The 24,353-nt window shown below is 43.4% G+C and overlaps 2 protein-coding genes across 5 annotated transcripts in view; one reads left to right on the top strand and one right to left on the bottom strand.

Annotated features, from left to right (window-relative positions):
* Positions 1-11,403, top strand: part of pear1 (platelet endothelial aggregation receptor 1) — a 40,103-nt gene extending 28,700 nt beyond the window's left edge. Inside the window, exons 6-23 of one of the 2 annotated variants that reach the window (XM_053887504.1) lie at positions 3,521-3,767; positions 4,142-4,244; positions 4,386-4,522; positions 5,282-5,494; positions 5,723-5,897; positions 5,965-6,085; positions 6,146-6,309; positions 6,887-6,989; positions 7,161-7,313; positions 7,378-7,509; positions 7,576-7,707; positions 8,623-8,742; positions 8,822-9,040; positions 9,106-9,215; positions 9,283-9,409; positions 9,609-9,671; positions 9,735-9,926; positions 9,985-11,403. In XM_053887504.1, coding sequence (XP_053743479.1) covers positions 3,521-3,767; positions 4,142-4,244; positions 4,386-4,522; positions 5,282-5,494; positions 5,723-5,897; positions 5,965-6,085; positions 6,146-6,309; positions 6,887-6,989; positions 7,161-7,313; positions 7,378-7,509; positions 7,576-7,707; positions 8,623-8,742; positions 8,822-9,040; positions 9,106-9,215; positions 9,283-9,409; positions 9,609-9,671; positions 9,735-9,926; positions 9,985-10,115 — 2,642 coding nt within the window. In that variant the 3' untranslated portion in view covers positions 10,116-11,403. Of the gene's footprint in view, positions 1-3,520; positions 3,768-4,141; positions 4,245-4,385; positions 4,523-5,281; positions 5,495-5,722; positions 5,898-5,964; positions 6,086-6,145; positions 6,310-6,886; positions 6,990-7,160; positions 7,314-7,377; positions 7,510-7,575; positions 7,708-8,622; positions 8,743-8,821; positions 9,041-9,105; positions 9,216-9,279; positions 9,410-9,608; positions 9,672-9,734; positions 9,927-9,984 lie in introns of both variants that reach the window. The other variant, XM_053887503.1, reaches the window with a different exon arrangement.
* A 4,326-nt stretch (positions 11,404-15,729) lies between these two features.
* Positions 15,730-24,353, bottom strand: part of LOC128746567 (lamin-A-like) — a 28,382-nt gene continuing 19,758 nt past the window's right edge. For all 3 annotated transcript variants that reach the window (XM_053843698.1, XM_053843696.1, XM_053843697.1), the window contains exons 3-13: positions 21,828-21,984; positions 21,468-21,593; positions 20,547-20,717; positions 19,615-19,740; positions 19,172-19,392; positions 18,762-19,074; positions 18,445-18,552; positions 18,244-18,363; positions 18,076-18,135; positions 17,826-17,993; positions 15,730-17,106 (exon numbers count right to left, since the gene is read on the bottom strand). In XM_053843698.1, the coding sequence (XP_053699673.1) occupies positions 17,071-17,106; positions 17,826-17,993; positions 18,076-18,135; positions 18,244-18,363; positions 18,445-18,552; positions 18,762-19,074; positions 19,172-19,392; positions 19,615-19,740; positions 20,547-20,717; positions 21,468-21,593; positions 21,828-21,984 (1,606 nt within the window). In that variant the 3' untranslated portion in view covers positions 15,730-17,070. The remainder of the gene's footprint in view (positions 17,107-17,825; positions 17,994-18,075; positions 18,136-18,243; positions 18,364-18,444; positions 18,553-18,761; positions 19,075-19,171; positions 19,393-19,614; positions 19,741-20,546; positions 20,718-21,467; positions 21,594-21,827; positions 21,985-24,353) is intronic.

Below are 24,353 nucleotides of genomic sequence, written 5' to 3'. Positions count from 1 at the left end.
TTGGCTTCTCATGGAGTCTCTTTTGGCAGGATTAGAGCTGACACTTCCTGGATGCCTACGTGTTGATCTCAGTGTGGGAGAAGTGGAGAAAGGCCCCTAGATTTCCATAGTACTCGTGAATATAGAGAGAGGAAGGCAGGGAGGTCCTACAGTGCTACAGAGCTCTGGTCTGTGTCGTCCTCATATTCTGTTCTCAATCACGTTTATCGGAACATTATGCTTTTTAATAAGCAGCCAATCATTTTCCCGCCGTGGCTGCATACACAAAAACAGAACAGACGTTGTTTTGTCAGCGACGGCAGATAGAGGGAACTTTGAAACAGGGATGGAATCAGATCTGAGGTTGTGTTCCGAAATCTGTTTTTGAAATGATCATCATCCAAAGTTTGCTTGAAGCCGACATCAAGTGAGAGCAGGAAGATAATGATGTGTTCAGTCTCTCGACAGCGACAGACACATTATGAAGTCCTTCACAGGTAGTGATTAAATGAAAAGCAACAATGCTTTGGACAGATTGATGTTTGTGCCACCATTTAAATATGACAGCGTGCAGTTATTTTAAGGTACATTAGTCAATGCTGAAAAATAATTTGTTGCTCAGACTGTATCTAAAATGAACACATTAGAGCACAAAATGTGCCAAGTTGCTCATAAATCAGCACTGCAACATCTCTTTCAAAATAACTCATTGAAGTTTTTAGGAAGTGCTGACTGCGGGACGGGAAACAGATGAGTGAATGCTGGTGGTGTTCCCAATTACTGTTTGGTTCCACAAATCTTTTGATGATGAGTCACTCTCTGAGGTGCAGAACGAGCTGTTCTTGCTCTTGTGTGCAATGTTAACTAAGTGCTGCCACCTGCTGCCTCGCTGAGCTCGTTGCTATCAACAATATTTCAAACGCTAAAGAAGTTATTGAATTCTATAGATAAAACAAATTCAGGGAAAAGTCACAACATGGGTGTAAATGAGTGTGCACTTTTCTGTGCTTTCCTTATTGGTATTTTTTGCTGAATATTATTTTGATTCCTGATGAGCACTAGAATGAGACTGATGCTGCTATGAGGCTGTGATCTAGAGAGGCTGTAGGAAACAAAGTGAATGTTTGAACTGTGGAACATTCAGCATACAGACTTAAGTGGATGTTATTGTCTCCAGGAAGTTTATTTGTCAAAAGCGACCTGTATTATTGCTGCTGTTAGCAGCGTCTTGACTTAGTAGCTCTCAAGAGCCAAACACACGACAATGACTGTTTGAATTCAGATACACAAACGCTCAGGTCAGTAAGCAACTTTGCCAGACACTTGGATGTGTTTTGTTTTCACTCCAGACAAGATGCCTCTAAAAAATAACTCTTGGTTGTCTCAGGCTCGAAAGCTGAGGGCCTGTCAGACCTCAGTTCTGCCCTTTAGACCCGAGAGTGAGTCTCCCCTGCTGTCCTTGAGAACGTCTGAGTAAACGCGAGGACCAGCACCAGCCGTGATTCTCATTACTCACCATGACAGACTCTAGCAGGGGCTCACTTCAGTGCCCACACACGGGAGACGTCCAGCTACGAGCTAGCTAAACAAAAGAAACAAGGGTCCTGCTCTCAGCTGTAAACACTGACGCTGGCAGTCCAGTCCAAATTTGGAGAAGAGTAGAAGTGAAGCACATCTGGGGCCTCAAACAACACAAGACCAGGGGTCTCTGTCATAGGTATGACCAGAGCCAGTCAAGACAAATGTTCCTGAGGCTGAAATTGAGAGATGAGAGCTGGGATTGAGACATGAGGCTGGACCAGTATCTCAAAAATCACTCACAGAGCTAAGAACTGTGAAGGTCCGGATTATTTAAAATGACAAGATTAACAACTTTAGGTGACAAGATCAGAGCAAAACACAAACCTCAAGATTGTGCAACATAACTAACAAAGGACAAAAAGAAAACCTGCTTTTTTTAAGGTTGGATTCAAAAATAAGGCCCCAAAAAGTGTCTAAATAAGGAATATTGTGGAATATAATGAATGTCCTGCAAAGGATTGTGGGTGTAGAAGTGTGTGCTCTGGAAGAACTCAAGAGTGATTAGACTGAAAGCACCAAATGAAACAGTTCTATTGCCATCAAGTATGTGCTCCTCCAGGGAAAAGGCTGCATGACAGTCTAAAATCCACCCACAGCCATTCGCAGTGGAGCTTGTACTTCTAATCAGTTGCAAAGGAATTCAGAAATATTTTCCATGTTGTTGCCTGGAAACACATTTAAGCAGTAGAGACCACACCTGAAGTCCATCTCTAACTGATGTCAGTCCCTGTTAAAGATCACGTTTCCCACCATGTTCATGAGCTACTGGTCAGAAATGTGAAAAATCCCGACGTCACCGATTTGTCTTCCTCAGAGCACCAGCCGTCAGCCTGAAGTGCCTTAAATTGAAATCTAAACCCTGTGTGAATCTGCATGACACGCAAACCTCCCGTAGCAAATCGCCGGACTCCTGTAAAATTAACTATTTCAAAGCTCGTCCATCTTCGGAGCGCCATGCAAATCCACCTGTCAGTTTTGTTTTCTCCCCTGCTACTTGGTAACTTAAGACCTCAGAGGCCGGAGACAGAGCCTCTGAAGCGCATTCCTTCAGATCCAGTAAATAAATTGAATAAAATCATCTCTTGTTTGTTGATCTTTAGCGACATGACGTGGCTGTGGTCTATTTGTCTGGGTTGACGGAGAAAAGACAGATTCTTGAAACGTTGCTATATAAGTCGCCGTAATCATGGCAATCTCATTTTGCCTCACTGTTTTTATTTCATAGCACGCAAAGTAGCTTTGACTCAGTGTTTAGAGAAGAGGCCAGCGTTTGCTGTTACTGGAAGACGACTGGATATAATCACTGGAAAATGTGGCCAGTGAAAGTGAAAACCCACCTCCTCATGGCCCGTGCAGCTAAGAGGGGCCAGAGGAAGAAGCTGTGGTGTGAAAAGTGATGCTTTACACACTTAAAGGTCTGCTTTTTTGTATTGTGGAGGAGAAAACAGGAATGCACTAGCAAATGTGGCCACATAAATGAAACATGTATAAGCGTTGTTTCGTTGTTTATTGATATCCTTATTGCTTCTATAGTAAGCTGTAGTAATGCTGTTATTAGCTCTGCCTCTGAACTACCATCTGTATTCAGGTCCCTTTTGTAAAACAGTGTGTAGAGAGAGCTGCAGTTCTTTCTTCTCCTCTCTACTGTGTTGTGCAAGGCAGTTCCTTAATGGTGCTGCCACCTGCTGTCCCATTGAGCTCATTGCTGTCATCGATATTTTCAATGCCTGAAAGTCATTTTGTACATTCAATAAATGTAGGCTAATATTGTTGGGTTAAAAAATATATATTTTACATGTTATATCAGGATGTTGTTGTATTTGTAATATTTGTTTTTTTTAGTATTCTTTATAATAACCTCATGTTTTAAAAGCAGTTAACTTTGTTATTGAATTTTTTTTAATAAATATCAATGTAGTGAGAAATCGACTTGTTATTAATAAAGTTTTTGCGTTTCCAGCCTGTGATGACAAACACTGGGGTCCCAGCTGCAGTCAACAGTGTAAGTGTGAGAACGGAGCCCTCTGTGAGCCCATCAAAGGATCCTGCCAGTGTCCCCGGGGCTTCATCGGGCGCCACTGTGAGGAGTCCTGTCCCGCCGGGTCGTACGGGAAAGGCTGTCTGCAGAGGTGCAAGTGTGGCGCTGGAGGCTCCTGTGACAAAGCCACCGGAGAGTGTTTGTGCCGGGAAGGCTTCACCGGAACACTGTACGTCTCTTCAGAAATCTCATTAAACACAAGCAGTTAGAAATGTTTAACAGCTGGGAAATGTGGTTTCATCATTTTATTATGCTTATTCTAGAGGGATTTTGATTTTTCCAAAATACTAATTAGCCCGAGCCGTTTTTTTTGATGTCTGTGAATGAGTGAGCCGTGACTCACCCTGCCTGATATTACTGGAAACTCTTGCTGAGAAGCAGCTTTAAAGGGATTTGGATGTATTTAAAGTATTTCTGCATTCTTCTGGCATGTGTGTCGCATTAAATTGACTATCATCAGCACAAATAATGCCACTTTGAGCTGCTGATCATCAGTTTAAGCAAGTTTAAATATTAAATTCATTTGGTTTATGTTTATTCTAGATGTGAGAAGACATGTTCACGTAAGTGCCAGGCGCGATGTCCCTGCCAGAATGGAGGGATCTGTCGCGGTAAAGGCATCTGTGCTTGTCCTCCTGGCTGGACGGTAAGTTAAATCACCCCCCACCTCTCCATTCTTTCCATCCCTATACTGTATTGTACAACAGCTTTTTCCTTACTCTCAAACTTTCAGCACTATTTTTACCCTTCTCTCCATCAATCGCTGCACTTCTGCTTGACTTTGAAGGGAGACGTTTGCACGGAGCGCTGCCCCGAGGGAAGGTTCGGCCCCAACTGCGCCGAGGAGTGTGTCTGCCACAACAGAGGCAAATGTGACCCTGAAACCGGACAGTGTCAGTGTGCCAAAGGTTTCACAGGAAGCAGGTAGGATCCCTATGAGATGCAACCAAAGCAAACACTATTGTTCCACTCCATTGTAACACAACAATGTCAATAGAGATGCCATTCAAACAGAAGGTTTTCTTTGCTCCTAAAGTACTGGCGTTTTATGCACTGGTGTGCTGTTTATATTGAGTGATATAGGGTTATACAAATGACATATAAGACAAGATTAACAACTTCAGGCAACAAGATCAGAGCAAACATAAAACACAAACCTCAAGATTGTGCACCATAACTAACAAAGGACAAAAACAAAACCTGCTTTTTTAAGGTGGAAGACAAAAATAAGGCCCCAAAAAGTGTCTAAATAAGGAATATTGTGGAATATAATGAATGTCCTGCAAAGTATTGTGGGTGTAGAAGTGTGTGCTGCAGTGGAGCTTGTACTTCTAATCAGTTACAAAGGAAGTCCGAAATATTTTCCATGTTGTTGCCATGAAATCCTGAAAACATATTTAAACAGTAGAGAACACACCTGAAGTCCATCTCTAAACAAATAAAAAATTCGCCCTCTAGTGGTGCACCTGGATACTTCAGCTTTCTTTATTATTTATTTTAAAAAAGAGAGAATTTGAGACCAAATAATGCTTCATATTAATATATTAAATGTGCCTAAATAAGTCTGCTCTGATTTGTTGCTGCAGAAATAGTTTGTGAGCCGAACAACTTTATTATGTGTCTCCACTTCACACCAGAAGAAGTTCATGTTGTCTGAGTCCTCCACGTGTCGGCTCCTCTCAGGTGTAACGAAGAGTGTCCGGTGGGCAGCTACGGTCAGGACTGCAAAGGCGTGTGCGACTGTGCTAACGGCGCTCGCTGTTACAACATCGACGGAGGCTGCCTGTGTGAGCCGGGCTTCAGAGGTCCTCACTGCAGGGAGAGGATGTGTGCTCATGGAAAATACGGCATGCACTGCGAACGGACGTGTCTCTGCCAGGACAAACACACGCTCAGGTGGGACAACACGCTTGACCCCACGCACTGCATATAGACACACAACCAGTCAAACACACTCACCTTTTGAGTCACTGATGTTCACCTTGGATGGAGAGTTTAGCTACTTTAACTTGGGAAGACTCCAGCTCATGGTTCGGCCATTAGACTCAGACAATAATGGGACCCTCCTGTGTTCAGCCGAGCTGAAACAGATGTGACCCCTGAGGTTGTTCTGTCTGGTTGCAGCTGCCACCCAATGAAAGGCGAATGTACGTGCCAGCCAGGTTGGGCAGGACTCTACTGTAATGAAACATGTGCGCGAGGTTTCCATGGCGACGGCTGCCTGGAGCCTTGTTTGTGTGTGAACGGAGGCGTGTGTGACAGCGCCACCGGCAAATGCCAGTGTGCCCCCGGGTACACGGTGAGTGAGCCGACAGCATCCCTGATTCTGAAATCAATCTGTAACACTGCAGAGTCTTCTTCTTCAGGGTCTTCACTGCGAGAGTCCCTGCAAAAGCGGAACATATGGGAAGAACTGCACTCTCGAGTGCGCCTGCAAGAACTTCATCGACTGCTCACCGGTTGAAGGGACTTGTTTCTGCAAAGAAGGTGACGGAGAGAAAGTTGGCTCCGATGTGAGCACAAAAACTAATGTGTATGTGTGTGTAGGCTGGAGAGGGTCAGACTGTTCAACCCCCTGCTCAGAGGGGACGTGGGGTCCAGGATGTAACTCCACCTGCCACTGTGTCAATGGGGCAAAGTGTAACCCTGCAGATGGATCCTGCACCTGCGCAGCCGGATGGAAGGGGGCGCTCTGCGACAAGGCTTGTCCGGTGAGTGGCACAAAAGCTAAAAGCTTTCTTACAAAGTGCCATCCTAAGAAAGTGAGGAATACATTCACTTTAAAAACGTTTTACCCAGTTTTAAATTGAATGTATTTATCAAATACCATTCATCATTTCAATAACTTGTGTTTGGTTTTCACTAATTTTAAGTTTTTTAATGTTGATGTTGATCTCATACTTGCTAAATTGACTGTATTAATGCTCATGATGGTTTAAATTAAAATGTGCAACAGTTGCTTTTCTTAACTCCAGCATGTGCTAGTGACTCCACAGTGGCTGAGAGAATCCACAGGGGAGAACATGTTTGTTAAAATGTGTCAAATTTCTGGATGATAGGACTGAAACAAAGTCAAAATCGAGATTAGCATGGAACATTTCTGTAGATTGGACAGCCTGCGTGTGCTCTAATCTGTGTTTTGGACGTGTCCTGTCGCCGTCACCGTGCCAACCGGCCAGACTGTGGATATGGCAGCTCAGTGGAGTGTTTGGTCTGACGGAGCTGGCGCACTGTTTGAGAGATTCCCCTGACATTTCTGTGCCCGCTGGCATTCGTTCACATGTGCAGATGGGCACGTTTGGACCGGGCTGCCTGAAGAGGTGTGACTGTGTTCACGCCGACGGGTGCCAGGCGGCGAGCGGGGAGTGCCACTGTCTGCCAGGTTGGTCCGGTAAGTGATAATGTCCTCCTGCCTGGAGAGCTCATGTCCGAACTGAGCTGCGGCTTTTTAGCGTTGATGACTTCCTCTTGTCATACCTGACTCCTACTTGTTATTGCCTCTTTTGGCAGTTTTTTTGGTGGTTTCGACTTGTGGATCCAAATGTTTTCTTGTGCCGGGCAGGTCCTCGCTGCAGTGAGCCATGCTCCGAGGGTCTGTGGGGGCGCCACTGCAACCAGACCTGCTTCAAACACTGTCCCAACAGCGACACCTGCCTGAGGGAGACTGGGACGTGTGTGTGTCGACCCGGCTACTGGGGAATGACCTGTCAGAACAGTGAGTCAGCTATATCCTCAAACCAATCCCAGCTCCTCCCCTGATCCTCTGTTCCGTCTCTCAGAATGCAGGTCTGGAATGTACGGCGACCAGTGCAGCATGCCTTGCCCGTCCTGTGGGATGTCGTACCGCTGTAACCATGTGACCGGGGAGTGTGACTGTCTCCCTGGGTACACCGGTCCCCACTGCGATCATGGTGAGGCCGACTTTAACCTGGCTCAAGGAAGGTCAACAGCTATTTGAGTGTTGATCGCTTCTGCAGTGTGTCCGCCTGGATATTTCGGGAAAGGATGCACTGAAGTTTGCGTCAGCTGCGCCAACAACTCCACATGTGACCACAGAGATGGCCACTGCGAGTGCTTGCCCGGCTGGACGGCCACCGACTGCTCCATACGTGAGTGAAAGCGTACCTGTATTTACCAAGAAGTAGAGGCTTGAGATGGAGTGAGGGTCGATGTTACAAATTCTGATAAGCTTCAACTGTTGCAGTGCATTATGGGACTTGAGTGGCTTCGGTGCTCCTTTAATAATAAACATAGGAAGTACTGGCTGCAGTCAAGTTTAAGGGCCTGTGACTTAAACTGTTGATGCAAGTAGCACAGATTAACTACACATAAAGTTTCTTTCCCACCTGTTTTTAACTAAGAGCAGCTCTTCAAGCTTCTTGAGAGCTAGCACTTGTCAATCTAGATTAAACTGTTTCCCTACTCAAAATAGCTTTGCAGCTGTCCATATTTAGCTATTTCATATTATGTAATGTTAACTTCTCTCTTGCAGGTGAGTTCCTTAGTTCCTTTATGAACGTCTCTCTTCTTGAACAGAGAAATATATCAGCATTTAAACACCAGCAGATGTGACTGTCATTGAGGAAAAGCTTTTATTTGTCATTTTACAAACAGGAATGACCAGAAAAAGAACCTGTCACAGCTCTGCTTTTCACCATTTTAACACCAGTAATTGTTGGCACTTCTTGCAGCTCATCTGCAGAGATACTCACAGCAAACACACTGCTGCCTGAAACAGAGATTTTTGTCAAAAACCATTGGCACAACTCTTTTATTTTTAAGCTCAGTTACAGTCCAATGGGAATATTTATCAATATTTTCATGATTGTATAAAGAAGGCAGGAGCAAGTCCAGGTGAGACATCCGATTGGATCCCGAGGCAAAAGAAAGAGGAGAACCAGTTGCTATGAAGGAGCTGAGGCAGAATTGGAGAGACACATGGATCAGATATATGACGGAGTGAACGTGAAACAAAAATACATGAAGGTTTATTGACTAATAAACTCCACTGGTCTGTTTTCCAGCCTGTAGTCCCGGACGCTTCGGCTCTTTCTGCACTCAAACCTGCTCCTGCTCTCCCAACTTCCTGTGCGACAGATTCACGGGAGACTGTGTGTGTGAGTCAGGAGAGGACTGTAAACAAGGTGAAGACACACACACACACACACACACACTCCGCTCTCATGCCTCCCCCTCACAGCCTCGCCGGCTTCTCTGCCACAGACTCGCTGGAGCAGACAGGCAGCGTGATGGTTCCTCTTCCTCCGGGTGAGAAGGAGTCGTGGGGAGCCATCAGCGGAATCGTGGTCCTGGTCCTCCTGGTGGTCCTCCTGCTGGCTCTGCTCCTGCTCTATCGCCGCAAGCAGAAGGACAAGCAGAACAACACCCCCGCTGTCTCCTTCTCCACCAGTCGCACCGTCAACTCTGAATACGCCGTGCCAGGTACAGAAGCTGCACGGCCCCTGAACCAGGAAGTTGTTGATGTATGTTTCTGTTTGGGCTTCCAGATGTTCCCCACAGCTACCACCACTACTACTCCAACCCCAGTTACCACACGCTGAGCCAGAACCGACCGCCGCTGCCGCACCTGCCCAACAACCACGACCGCACCATCAAGGTAAGCCACAAGCCAGACCTTTTCAAATCCGCTGGCATTTACAGGCGCTCTTCTGTCTCTCAAGCAGAACACCAACAACCAGCTGTTCTGCAGCCTGAAGAACTCCGACCGAGAGAGGCGAGGACTCTTCGGTGTGGAGACCAACGCCACTCTCCCTGCTGACTGGAAACACCAAGAGCGTCGCAAAAACTCAGGTCAGTCACTGTGGAGGCCTGAGCCGCGGCTTGTCTCGTGGAGCAGTGGTGATCCTTACGTAGGAAAGCATGGTCAGAAAGTGAAAGTAGAGCTTGTTGGGTTGTCGTTTTGGAGTGAAAATAATTCTTCCTGTTCAATTCTAACACATATTAGTATTATTTTTAATCATCTCATAAAACGTTTGCCGTTCTGGTCCAGGAGCTTTCGGGATCGACCGCAGCTACAGCTACAGCGCCAGCCTCGGGAAGTACTACAACAAAGGTACGTCATGCTCACACGGCTCTCCAAACTCCTTTTAGTAAACGTCTCTTTTGGTGGCTGCAGAGCTGAAGGACGTGGTGGCGGTCAGCAGCAGCTCCCTGAACAGCGAGAACCCCTACGCCACCATCAAAGACCTGCCCGGCCCGCCCTTCTTCGCCCAGGAGAGCAGCTACATGGAGATGAAAGCGGCCGTGCCCCGAGAGCGAGCGTACACCGAGATCATGCCGCCATTCAACCCTGCATCCTTAAGAAGAGGTGAGTTGACCTTCGACCTGACTGACGTGCAAATATCTCACTCGTCCCTCCCCTGCAGAGCGTCAGCGTTCCCTCGGCCATGAGGACCCGCAGGGCCACTACGACCTCCCAGTCAACAGCCACATTCCCGGACACTACGACCTCCCCCCTCTCCGACGCCCCCCCTCGCCCTGCAGGTCACCTCACTGACCTGCTCGCCTTGAAAATGCTTGACGTTTTTAGTGAAGCACCTTCAGAGAAAAGCTGTTCACTGCCACGCTTTTGACTCAACACTGCCTCTCTGTGGCGACTGCTGGTACTTTTCTCCCCATGGCAGACTTGTCATCCCCATTTGGGGCGTGGGAAGGCCGGCTGGACTGAGTTACCTCCCATGAGGCCACCAGAGACTAAAAGGGAGCATTGTTGGAGTGTTTGAGAGCCTGACATCATGCTGCATCTGTTTCATCGCCGAAAGAATCAAAAAACTAACTATTCTCTTCCCCAAAATAACATGATCTGAGAGGACATTACCACAAAGGTGATTCCAGTTTTGCCTTGACCCTCCTCGCTGCTGAAGCAACACAGATCAGTTGTACATTACGACCACCTCCCCGAGTGCCTTAGCTGGCTTCACTCTTCAGCAGTGGTCAGTACCTAAAATGGAGTCCAGGGAAGGAGATAGTTATGGCTGCAGCATTTTTTTTTTACCTCATATATGATCTGGGCTCTGTAAATGTTGTTATTCAAAACCAAAAAATATCTCCAGGAATGTTTAAAACTCACTCTCTAATGAACATTTCTTATGATTCCAATAAACCAAAGCTGAGAGCCGCTACTTTTAAGTGTTTTCGATTTACCTTAACAGATACAAGCTATTAAGTATGTCTGAGCAGAGCTTTATAGCGACCCGAGCGCGTCTGTAAATATGAACGGCTGGCGGAAGCCTTTCAACAGGGCAGCTCCATGAATGTAACAACCAAAGTTCTCTCACAAACCGTTGATTCCAGCTTGTTGAAGAATCAATGTTGTGCAAAAGTGATGTTTTGAAATACATATCAAAGTATTCAGCTTCAAATGTTGCTTCCGCATCCTGAGTTTTCATTGCTGTACAAATGAACTTCATCACATTCAGCAGGTAGCGTATCTGTATTTTATTTGAACTTTCAGTTATATCTCTTTTCTCCACCGTGTTATTACGATGCCTTCGAGTGCCGTAAGAATAACAGTGCCAGATGAGTTTCTCTCTCAGTTGAACTGGGAAGTTAAGATAGGAGTCTTTACCAAAAAGGGAATTCTGGGCATCTGTCTGCTGCCCCCACGACCCAAGCGGATAAATTCACCACTGTCATTCCAGGTTTTTTTCATTTAAGTAAGATCAAGTCAAGAGACTATTCCAAAGAGCACCTGAATGCACCATGCACCAGTATTGTCTGCTTGTCTTCAACATTAATACGTTTGTGTGTATGTTGTGAACACACTTTATACCCTGTATGTTGAATGTAACCCTGAAAATATTGTGTGAATATTTGTAAATAAATACCTGCTGCATTTTTCATCACACCTGTTTTTTTTTAACTTGATATTTTTTATTGTTGATGCACATATAGAAAACAGTTACTGCATTATTCATTTCACTTCAGTACATCATAGAAAACTTAATTGTATACATGTAAAAATATGGGAAAAAAATGAAAATGAAAGGAAATGCAAAATTCAAAACCATATGGAATAGAAAAAATAAATAAAAATAAAATAAAATAAAATGGTGTCTGTGAGGGATACTTATATTTTTTCACAATACATTACTTGTTTGTTTTTTGTAATTCAACCATTTTTCCCAACTCCGGTCGAATAGTTCTTCTTTGATTTTCAACTTAAATGTGAGTTTCTCCATCATTGACAAATGTTGAACAATGTCAGTCCATTGGCCCACGTCCGGTGCAACAGGTTGGAGCCATTTTCTTGTAACAGCCTTCTTCCCAGCCACCAAAAAAATCTTGACCAGGTATGAGTCTGATTTGTGAACAGTTCCTTCAAGATATCCAAGGTACAATACACTTCCAGAAAAGGGTATCTTGTATCCCAGCACTTTGCATATTATCCCGTGAATATCCTGCCAAAATGTTTGGATTTCAGGACAACTCCAAAAGATATGTGTATGGTCGGGATTAATTTGCTCACATTTTCTCCAACATGTCTGGTTTTGATTACATTGTTTACTTTTAATCTGGGGCGTAATAAAGTATCGTATTTGATTTTTCCATGAAAATTCTCTCCATTCATGGGATTGAGTGGTTGTTTTCAGATTTTTCCACATTTTGTTCCACATTTCATTAGTTATTTCTTCACCTATTTATCTTTAACATATATTGTGGTTTCATTTTTAAATCCCATTAAATGTAAATATAATATTGATATTGCTTTGGTAATAATATCGTCATATGATTTTATAATTAATTTAAATATTGAGTGTGACTTTCTTCCGTATTTGTCTTAATTTTTTTTATCATAATAATCTCTTATTTGTAGATATCTAAAGAAATCCTATTTATTTAATTGAAATGTATTCTTTAAATGTTGGAATGTTTTTATTGCCCCATCCTCGGTTATTTTATGAAATGCAGTAACCCCTTTTGACGTCCATTGTTTGAATGTATTATCCAGTTTATTTGGCTCAAAGTCCTTATTGAATGCGATCCATTTCAGGAGGCCCAGTTCTTTTCCTATTTTTTGTTTCTTAATTATTGATGCCCATATGTCCAATGTGAACATAGTTATCAAGTTTTCATCCAAATCATTGTGAAACTGAATTGGTTCCTTTTCCCCAAGTAGTGTTTGTATGGGAACGCCTGTCTTACCTGATTCAATATCTTTCCATCTGGCCACATAATTATTGTTGCACCAATATAAGACAGGACCAGCCCCCCTCGTTCTTTTGCTAGTTGTAGAGTAGAATATCGAACTCTAGGTCTTTTCCCTCCCCAAATAAATCTTGATATAAGTTTATCCCATATGAGGAATTGTGACTGTGGAATACTGACTGGTGAAGCTTGAAAGAGGTATAGCATGCGTGGGAGAATATTCATCTTAATTATTCTAATCCTATCATTCAGTCCCATTGGATAAGTTGACCATCGTTCCATATCTTTTCTTATTACATTGTTAATATGTGACTAATTCTTTTTATATAGGTTAGCGGGATTTTTAGTTATATTTATTCCTAAGTAGTTCAGTGATTTTAGATCCCAAATTATTTTGTACTTTCTAAGTGCATCATTCAGAGTCGTGTTGTAAAGAAGTATTTGGGTTTTTGATATATTTATTTTATACCCCAAATAGTTCTAGGATTTGTATTATTTGGTCAAATGATTTGGTAGGTTTATTTAAGTATATCATTGCATCGTCAGCAAACAAGCTGATTTTATGTTCTTGATTATTGATTGTATACCTTTTACCAGATCACTTTGTCTGTGCCAATGGTTCTATATATATAAGGCAAACAGCGTGGGACTTAAAAAGCATCCCTGCCTTGTGCCTCTTTGCAAAATGAATCTACTTGAAACAGAACCATTTATTTTTACTCGAGCTGTCGGTTGATTATAGATTGTTTTGATAATTTGAATAGTGCTTTCATAAAACCCAATTTTTTTTTAAGTTTGATATAAAAATTCCCAGTTAACTCGATCAAATAAACTTATCAACGCTGTTGATATACTGTTTTGTTGAATATGGCTAATAATATGTAATGTTCTCCTGATATTATCTTGTGTTTGGTGACCTGCTATGAATCCTGTTTGATCCTCATCTATGAGATCTGCAATAAAATGTTGGAATCTTCTTGAAATAATTGAAGTAAAAAGTTTATAGTCTACATTAAGGATTGAGATTGGACGGTAATTTTGGCAATATTCCTTATCTTTGGCAGGTTTAGGCAGAACTGTAATGATAGCTTCATTCCAGGATGGAGGTAAAACAGCTTTTGAAAGTGTCCAATAAAAGGCGGATTGAAGTACCGGTGATAACTCAGTTTCAAATTTCTTATACCATTCTGCTGGAAATCCATCACTTCCAGGTGATTTGTTTGTTTTTAACTTTGTGATCGACTTTTGAATTTCCTCTGTTGTTATCTTGTTGGTAATTTGCTCATTTTGTATTTTGCTGATCGATGGAAGATCCAACGGGTCAAGGAATTTTTCGATAAGCTTTTTGTTTGGTGTTGTGGACTGGGCGTATAGTTCTTCATAGTAATTTCTGAAAACTGTTTCAATTTCTTTTGGCTCATAGTTTAATAGATTTGTTTTCAGATCTCGAATTTTATTTACTTGGGTCTCTATTCTTTGTTTCTGTAATTTTCTTGCCAATAACCTTGCAGCTTTTGGTCCCGCTTTGTAATAATTTTGCTTCACATATCTTGCTTTAATCTCTGCGTCACTCTGTAATAAATTGTTAATTTCCTGTCTTGTCCTTTTTATTTCTTGGTCAGTCCCATGGCTTGGTTTCTCTTTATGATTCTGTTCAAATGTCTTCAATTTTTCTATTAATTCCTTATAGTTCTTTTCTTTCTCTTTCTTAAGTTTACTAGAAATGCAAATAATTTTCCCTCTTATGACTGCTTTTAATGCATCCCATAATATTGTTGGGTTAGTTTCATGATTATCATTGTTTAACAAATAGTTTTGAATTTCTAATTTAATTTGTTCTACTACTGTTTTATTATTAAGAATTCCAACATTCATTCTCCATAGTGTTTCTTTTTCCCCAGATTCTAATTTGATATTTAAATATATTGCACTGTGGTCTGATACATCTGTCACCCCTATTTTACAGTCCTGTATGATACTCCGGTTCGCATCCTGCATTAGGAAGTAATCTATTTGGGAATATACTTTGTGTGATGTTGATAAATGTGTGTAATCCCTTTGATGAGGGTGAAGATCTCTCCAAACATCAAAAAACCCAGTTTCTACCCAAATATTTTTAATAACTTTTGCAAGAATATTTTTGCCTGTTTTTGTACTTGTTGTATCTAGGTCTCTATTCATTATCACATTGAAATCTCCTCCACATATACAAATACCTTCATTTTCTTGTGTGATGAGATCAAATAAGAATGTAAAGAAACTTTAATGCTCTCAGGTGGTGCATAAAAAGTTACCAGGCTTATATAAGACTGCTCGACTCTCCCTTTGACCAGTATAAATCGCCCCTCCTGATCACTTATTTCTTTTTGACATTCAAATCTTAATGTGTTCGATATCAAAATTACAACTCCTCTTTTTCTTGAGTTAGTATGAGAGCTATAAAATGTATTTTTAAATCCAAATTAATTTAAGTTTTTCGTGTTCTGTCTGTGAGAGGTGTGTCTCTTGCAGAAAGTCGGGGGGTTTCTTATTCTTTGTTTTTGATATTCCTGCCTTCATACTTTAGTATTTAGAGTTATATAGGAATTCGTAGTTGGTTTCCGGGAGCCAGTTACTCACACGTCCATCGCGCCTTACGTCCCACCTCATCACACCTGTTTTAACTAAGAGTTGCTCTTCAAGCTCTCTTTTTCTTCTTCAATAAAAAATAAACTACAGCTCTCTACAGTTATGCTGGTTGTTCTGCTGTTGGCATTGATGCAAACTGAGAGCTAGCACTTGTCAATCTAGATTAAACTGTTTCCCTACTCAAAATAGCTTTGCAGCTGTCCATATTTAGCTATTTCATATTATGTAATGTTAACTTCTCTCTTGCAGGTGAGTTCCTTAGTTCCTTTATGAACGTCTCTCTTCTTGAACAGAGAAATATATCAGCATTTAAACACCAGCAGATGTGACCGTCATTGAGGAAAAGCTTTTATTTGTCATTTTACAAACAGGAATGACCAGAAAAAGAACCTGTCACAACTCTGCTTTTCACCATTTTAACACCAGTTATTGTTGGCACTTCTTGCAGCTCATCTGCAGAGACACTCACAGCAAACACACTGCTGCCTGAAACAGAGATTTTTGTCAAAAACCATTGGCACAACTCTTTTATTTTTAAGCTCAGTTACAGTCCAATGGGAATATTTATCAATATTTTCACGACTGTATAAAAATATTTAATGACCTTTTTATCAGGAAACTTGACTATTGAAAAACTCAAAAAGCCTTCTGACTGAAAATACACATTTTTAACTAGTTTTCCGGGACTTTTTAAGGCACTTTCAGGAATACAAATGAAACAGAAAATAAGGCGCAACAGCAAAACTGACATTGAACATATTTAACGAACAAAAAAAGAAGCGTCAAGTTTTATCCATAAATGCATTGATATTCAAATAGGTGGAGCATAAATGATCAAGCTGCCAGACTACAGTACACTACCCACCATGCGTAACAAAGCGGAAAGCCAAAGATAGACCACAAACCTGGTCTTAGCTGAACCCAAAATATTTCGGAAAAAGAAGAGAAAAGGCTCCTATGACCATTTTTTGGGTGGGGGGCTGGTGACAGCGGGGTGAGTCATGTGACGAAGGAGTCTGGGTGCTGATATTTGAAGGCACATTCTTCTGGACGTTCTAGAATATCTCTCACATGATGAGCATTAACTAGCCACGAGCTCCTCAAAAGTAAAACAAAAACATCTTTGGTACTCTTAAGTACTCTTATCTTAGGTACATCCAGTTGAGACAAAATCTCAAAACAATTCCTTAATTCCATCAACATTCGGTCAGAAAAACAAATGGACAGAAACAGATTCAAACCCTGAGTTTAGAACTTTGGCTTCTGACAATCGTGTAATCTAGCTCTAGATTATCAAACTTTTGAACTAAATATTTGTCAGCATGACGACCGACTTCTGATGAGCCGGTCTCCTCTACGAGTGCAGAGTAAAGTCCTGCAGAGTTTGTCTGAGCAGGGTTCACTTGCTGTGCGTGTTGAGTGTCGACAGCTCGGCTATGAAAAGAGGTGAAACCCAGTTCGGATCAAATCCAACATTCTGGTCATGAAGCCGGTGCAAGAAGCAAACATGCAGTAATGAAGAAGCTGAGCTGAAGCCAGGAAGCCCGTCTAACCTGCAACACTAACCAGGAAACTAAACACAGACCGTAGAAAACGTCAAATATCCAAACAGTAAAAAAACGCTACTCCTATGAGGGGTGTGGGACTCGCTGGTCCAGGAGAGGCTCGGTTCCCTTCTACATGACGGAGCAGCTCTCTGGTTTCACACGACCCTGAGAGGGGGGGAAAAGGGGCACCAATTATTCACCAAAATATTAATAAACAAACCAATTTATAAACAATATAACACAACCAACTGGAACACAATACGTTTATCGCCTTCTGAGTTAATGTCTGTAATACATTACTTTCAACACCAGGTGTCACCAGCTGGAATAAACTGAACAACAGGTTAGGTGAAGATTCAGAACCACTCGGCCTTCATGAGAGCACACACCACATAATATCATAGTGTCCGACATATTGATGGAGAAAAGCAGTCCCACAATGCACTGCAACAGTGCAACAATAATTGAAATATAAGCAGGGGTTTAAAACGTTTTTAATTTTTAATACTTTTCTGTAGGAAAAAACTAGCATTAAGAATTTGAAGAATCAAAATGTGTGTTATTTTGAAGAATGTTGTCTCAATTTTTCTGCTACTTTTAAACTAGTAAAAGGCCTCACTAATATTAAAACAAGCATGTTCCTATTATCATCTTATTCTCAGACTCTATGATCTCACCTCTTCTAGTCAGGGAATCGCTGCACTTAAGGTAACTTATTTTAAGATATGTAAATTCAACATAACATGTACCGATCAGTGCACCAACGTGTGTCTATATCTTCAACTTTCAAGTCTCAGTACAGATGTGAGTGGGGCATGAGCATGTTTTTAAACGTTACAACCCAAAACACAGCCTATAAAATGGATGTTGGGCTCCCTCCATACCTGTCTGGGCTCATTGGAGCCCATAAAGTAGGAATGTCCAATGAGGCCTTCGGGTCCTCCACTGCCGCAGGCACCGCTGCGATCAGACGGCTGTCCGCAGGCGTCGCATATCACAGTGCGGCTGCGGAGGTTGTACTCGTTGTCTGCTCCGCTTGTGCTGTGAGCACCCTGTAGGGGCCGACAAAGCCAGCAAGGTTGACCACATTGTCATCCACATGAAGGCAAACGGAAGCTACGAGCAGGGCTTTACCATGTCGTCATCGTCGTCCTCCTGGAACAGCGTGCGCGTCACTTTCCGCATCGCCATTTCCTGCAGGCGAGAAATTCCTTTACTCAAAACTGTGCACAGGAACATGCCGCAGATGACTTGACAGTCCAAGAGTTAAGTTGTGAGACACAGAAGAAGAAGAGCCCAAACCTCTCCGCTGGCGTTGATCAGGATGGTCTCCATCAGGTCCCCGCTGCCCCACGAGTTCTGAGTCTTCCATACCAGGTCGGTGGGAGGGTTGTGGGTTCCACCACCAGATGCAGCCCAGATCTACACCAGTTCCAAAAAAACCAAAAACATTTAAGGAAACACATATCGCCTGGCCTGATTGAGTTTAGGCAGTTCACTTACCGTAACACTCGCACCAGCTTTCAGAGAGAACTTGTGAGGAAACTTGTAAACAATGGGAGTGGAGTTGCCCACTTGTCTCTTCACCTGCCAGTGGCTGAGCGACTGATCCTGCGAGGGGAGACACACATGAGCTACACTACACGCTGTGGGGAGCACAGCTGGAATTATGTCACGGTTTTGCCCCCAAAATCTGGCAGACATAGAAAATGATAAACCTCGAAACACATTGTGCACATCACATTTTATTGGCTTAGATAAGAAGGCCTTTATTGACAGAAGTGTGTGGAGTATTGTTGACGGTTTCATTCATTTTGTACCTCATCAGCCTTGTTGCTGAGGCGGATGAACTTTCCCTCCATGTCCACCTCGTCCACGGTGATGCGGCCGCTGGCTGAGGCGTTCTGCAGGATCCGGGTCTTGGTCACGGACCCGCCCATCACGCTGGAGGTCTCGCTGTCGTTGTCGTTGAGGCGGCGCTTCTTGTTGGTGCCAGAGGAGTTGCGGCTGCTGGAGGTGGCGGCAGCGGCGGCAGAAGCAGAGGAGGTTTGGAGGAGGCGGCTGGTGTGGCTGGAACTGGAGGTCCTGGTCCTAGTGACCTGGACGGAGGCCGGGCTGGGGGACAGGCGCAGGCTGGAGGAGAAGGTGACATATGAGCTTTGGAAGTCCAACAGAAATCATTCCACAGAACAGAGATGTAAAAGTGAAGGACACATTTCAAACATCTCACCGCTCCTCCTCTCCCTCCAGCAGCTTCCTGTAGGCGTTGATCTCCCTGTCCAGGGCCAGTTTAACATCCAGCAGCTCCTGATACTCCTCCAGCTGCTGCTGCATTCGAGCGTGGATCGCGGCCATCTCCCGCTCTTTATCCTCCAGCCGCCGGCGCGTCAGGTCACGCTCCCGGGACAGAGCCTCCTCCAGCTCACGCACCTTCGCCTCGCTCGCCGACAGCTGGTGACAACAGCACACACGGAGATCAGCCAGTTCACAGTGAGGAAAGCACAGTCGTGTATTATATTAAAGCTTGAAAATGCCAAAAGATCAACCAGGAGTGAGAGTCACTTCCTGTTTGAGAGTCTTAGTCAATCAGTCACGTCTTTTCCAGACAGTTTCTGTCACACAGAAGCCAAGGCTTCCATCAGATCCCGTCTGTTTCTGCAAGTGTGAGTGTACCCGCTTCTGCAGCTGGCTGAGCTGACCCGACATGCCCTCCAGTCGGAGCCGAGTTTGCTGCAGCTCCTCACGAGCAGCTTCCACCAGGTGGTTGTTACTGCTGGCTGACTGGCGAGCATTCTCCAGCTGAAAGGGAGACGGAGACGCCGTAAGAGACGGTGAAGGTTCACAGAGCCGAGAGAGCTGCTCACACTGAGGGGCCTCACATCGTCGCTGCGGGAGGCCCCTCCACAAACGGAGGACTAAAGACAAAACACTTGCTCTGGCACACATAGACTTGTGCGAATATCAATGATATTGGAACCCCACATCACTCTCTTTTATTTCTGCAGGCGAGGGAGGAAAGTGTGGGAGGAAACCAGGTGGAAAGGAGAGCGGGAGAGCATGAACACAAGAGATGGACACACAGACATTAGATAGAGACATAAAGGATTTACAGGTCAGACAAGACTGAAAGAGTGCCAGACAGACAGGGATGGAGAGACAGACAAAATAGAGCGAGTCACAAACACAGGGTCGGAAATATAGATACAGGAGGCATAACAGCAAAATAAACAAAGAGTTACAGCATCAGACAGACAAACAAAAGACGTTTCGTCAGTTGATGAAGTGTAAAGACAACAAAGGGCAATAAACAGAACAAACAGGGAGACGGATAGATGTAGGAGATAAAAAGTCAGACAAGGAGCTTTCAGATTGACATACAGGTAGGAAGACAAAAAGCAACAGACCAAAAAAGAGCAACAAATGAACAGGCGTGTCCGTGAAAAAATAAATCACACAGACAACTGGGAAAATAACTACTGACTTACAACAAATTCAAAAGAGTGTCAGACAGACACCGGGGCACCGCCGGGAGACAGACTAAGGCTAGAAAACGTCAAGTCTCCTCTTCGGACTGCACATGGCGACAGTGAGACACCTGCAGTTACCTTGGAGCTGTAGGTCTTCTCCAGCTCGGACTTGTACAGGTTGACCTGCTCATCGTGCTGGGCCCTCAGCTCGGCCAGAGCAGCAGCCAGCTTGCTCTCAAACTCCATCTGCCGCCCGCTGTCTATGTCCACCATGCGGGTCTCGTGCCGGCGCTTCGACTCTCGCAGCTCCTGTCAGCCGCCAGAGGGAGAGTTGGGAGTCCAGGTTAGTGAAGGAGGATTGAATATTCTCTTCTGTCAGTGAGCAGAGACATCAACAAAGCAGTGGCAGGGGAACTTCCAACCATCCAATCCTCTCCAAACTTTGTTGGAGCTTCAGACTGAGCTTTCCTGCTCCAAGCTTAGCTCATCAATATCTGTAGGACAGTACCACCACCGTCATCCATTTAAAGACATCAGTGTTGCAAGTGTCCTTTATCGCATCATGATTTAAAGTTTGTCTGTGTGTGTGGAGAAGGTGCTCAAATAACTCATCTATAAAGCGGAAAGTCATTCATGTTTTTCCATCAGCTGCACACACTGGTGCAACGAATATGAAACAAACCACAACCGCAATGTTGAAAAATGTATACATAATTTAAAACCAGGATTGTGATGTACTTGAAGATTAAAAATTAAAGAAAAAAATTACAAAAAAGTAAGAAGAGCATTGCTAATTATGTTGGTAAATGGACAGCTTAAAACTGTGGGAGATGATTCAATTCAAATTCAAATGTTTTCTCTGTTAAGCAGAGGACGAAATATAAAAAAAAGGAGAGACGGTTGAAAAAAAAAATAGTCTGGGAGACGGATCTGATGGGGGAGTGAGAGAACAAGTGGGTGGCTGGAAGCAAATCAATATCCTGTGGAGATGATATGAAGTAGGACAGAGGAGTTGGCTGCCAAACAGAAATAGAAAGGTTGAGGTGAAAAAAGCTGGACCTCGTTGAAGACATTCTTTTGGAACTCCAGCTCCTCTTTCACCGTCTGCAGGCGATTCTCGGCGTCCACCCGCCGCAGCATCTCGTCCTGCAGCTGCCTCTTGGCATCTGCTAAATTCACCTCCAACTGGGAGGAAGGAGGAAGAGGAGGGTGGATTAGTTGGTGCAGGCCACTAGAGGGCGCAAGAGCACAACTGACGCTACTGCTGCTGCCGTTCATTGATAAAAAAAAAAAAAACAGACAAAGCAGTTGCAATCAGCCTCCAGGCCTCATTCATAATCAATTATGGAGATCCATTCAACGACCTGAGACTCGGTGACTGATCATCTCTCCAAACCACCACGAGCTTGAATCTATTACCTTTGCCAGTTGAGCCTTGAGGTCCTTCACCTCGGCCTCCAGGGATCGTTTCTCAGTCAGAGCCGTGGACAGAGACGCATCTTTAGAGTTCAGCAAGGCCTCCAGGTCCCTCAGTCTGGCCAGAGCCGCCTCCAGGTCCGACTCCTTCTTCGAGTTTCTGTGAACGGACAGATAAATCATTGATGTCGGTTTCCTATCATCAGCTCTTCCTCCTCATACCGCAACAGAAGCGGGCATTTTCTGAGTTAGGTTTCTCACAGACAGCTCCAGAAATACACCCAGGTCTTCACTGGTAACATGAATAAAGTCGCTGGATTCCCACACAATGGCTGAGAAAATGTACATACTCTATAGTACAGTTTGACTAATACGCTTATATTCCTTCTAGCAGTGCAGCAGTGGTGTTCAATACTTTTTTATCTTTTTATAATGCAAGATAATACCATGTGAACATGTCAGACCAATTTATGCAGCACATATTTTACCGTTCTTTTCTTTTGCTTAGAGCCACAACGGATGTTGGATACAACAACTGAGGCCTGCAGTTCATAATGTGAATCTGAACTGTGGCCAAATCCATCAACAGGCTCTTGTGAGTCATCAACACAGACCTGGGACCATTAGCTGCATCTCCAGGGACCCTGCTCTGACTCATCAGCAACATTCAGGTTTGATGTACATGTGCTCCTTTGTCCTCCTCCGACCAAGGAGAAGAAAGAAAGCTGCTTATGGAAAACACCAGTTGCACACAGAGCAGGGGAGACTGAGTGGAGAAGTGGAGCGCGCAGAAGGAAATGAGCTCCTTATTTGATTTGGCCCCGTGCGTTCGGTTGTCAGTGCCACTGTTAATGACCATCTGCTTCAGATCCTGCAGACACAGGTCTTCAACCGTGAGACGTCCTGAACACACCGGGATTCAAAAAGGAAGTGAGAGGATGCGGGAGGTCTTGTATGAACCGCAACCTGCACTGTTCTCATCATGCACTTGAAAACACTTTGAGAGAGTAAATGTACATTTTGGCTTCAAGCAGTTGATGAAAGGGCAGAGGGAAATAATATAAATTAAAATGCATGGGAGAGTGATGCTGATGTACTGCAGATGCTGAAAGAGTAAACTACATAAATAGCAACCAGATTTGTAGCGAGAACAAAGGAACGTTGAGCTGGTCAAATTCAAAAACGCTTCAGAACTGGCAGTGCACTCACACCCACTCACATGTAACAAGTCATACTGGAAATCACTCGATATTTTAGGAGCATAGAGAACAGAAGGAAAGTGAAGTTCATATTTTCATATACAGCATATTGCATGGCTAGCTCAAGTCTATGACACTACAGTAAACAGTCATTTGGAAGTAACTTTGCCACGTCAGAGATGACTTCACAACCAACCTACACATGGTTTAATCTGATTTATTTGGTCAGGAAGTCATGTTCATTTTGAGTAATGAAGCTATCAACATCACAGAAGAACCTGAAAATGTGACAGCAGGGAGCACAACGTGCTTTATCCAATTGAAGATTAACAGCGCAGCAAAAATGCAAAGCCAAAAATATATATAAATCAGAAAATATCTCGAGTAAACAATGTAGTACGCATAGATTATGACCTGTGGTTAAAAACACCTGCCACTTGTGTGTGAAAGCAGGCTATGATCGTGTGCAAGTACACAACTCTGCAGGAAGAAACGACCTCTGATATCTCTCCGATCTGACAAAGGTGCTGATCAGTGATGTTATACAAACAGGACAGCACAAACTATGACCTCTGACATTTCACAGCAGATGTTAAAACCAGCTGTGTCAGCACTCCTCTGCGAGAATAAAATAACAGTTTTGTTTAAGACCCTCTACAGTTAATATTTACAAGCCAGCCACACACCCTAGAGGGATAAGTGCAGATTTATGCAATACACTATAAAAACTAGAAATTCTCAACATTCTTTGACGTAAAACACAAGATATGTTCACCGCTGGGTAGCAACATCTTTCACCTGAAGTCATACAAATGTACCAAAAATGAATGAACATGAACATTGAATATAAGCTGCAACAACAGATCTTTTTGTTTAGATGGGTTGTACACACACTTGTTTGTCTCCAGATGACCGATTGCAGGACTAATGGTCCATGCTAATTCAGCTAATTCGTGGAAAGTACTGATGGTGCTTTCAGCATCATGGAGACGATTTGGCACCTTTTTAAAAAAGAGCACTGAAAGAAGTTAGGGATCATACCTGCTACATCAGACAAAAACGTGATTGATCCATTTAAATTTTGCTCAATTTTTCAAGTTAAAATTAACATTTTTGAAGGTAAAACGTTTTGTCTGCGGTGACTCTGCCAGAGTGTTGACATGTGTGTGGTAAACAAGTGAAGAGAATAATAACAGTAAGTCAAGCACATGTTCCACACATGTGTGGGTGTGTTTATGCATGTTTAAAGAGGAGTGCTCTTGCTTCAAATACATCAAGTGTTGCTTCCAATGACATCATCACATTCACCAAGAGCTGCCACTAGACGCTG

Source organism: Synchiropus splendidus, chromosome 15 (genome assembly GCF_027744825.2).
Source record: "Synchiropus splendidus isolate RoL2022-P1 chromosome 15, RoL_Sspl_1.0, whole genome shotgun sequence".
In the NCBI taxonomy this organism is placed as follows: domain Eukaryota; kingdom Metazoa; phylum Chordata; class Actinopteri; order Syngnathiformes; family Callionymidae; genus Synchiropus; species Synchiropus splendidus.
Note: the sequence above shows the minus strand (reverse complement) of the source record. Positions and strands in the feature narration are given on the sequence as shown.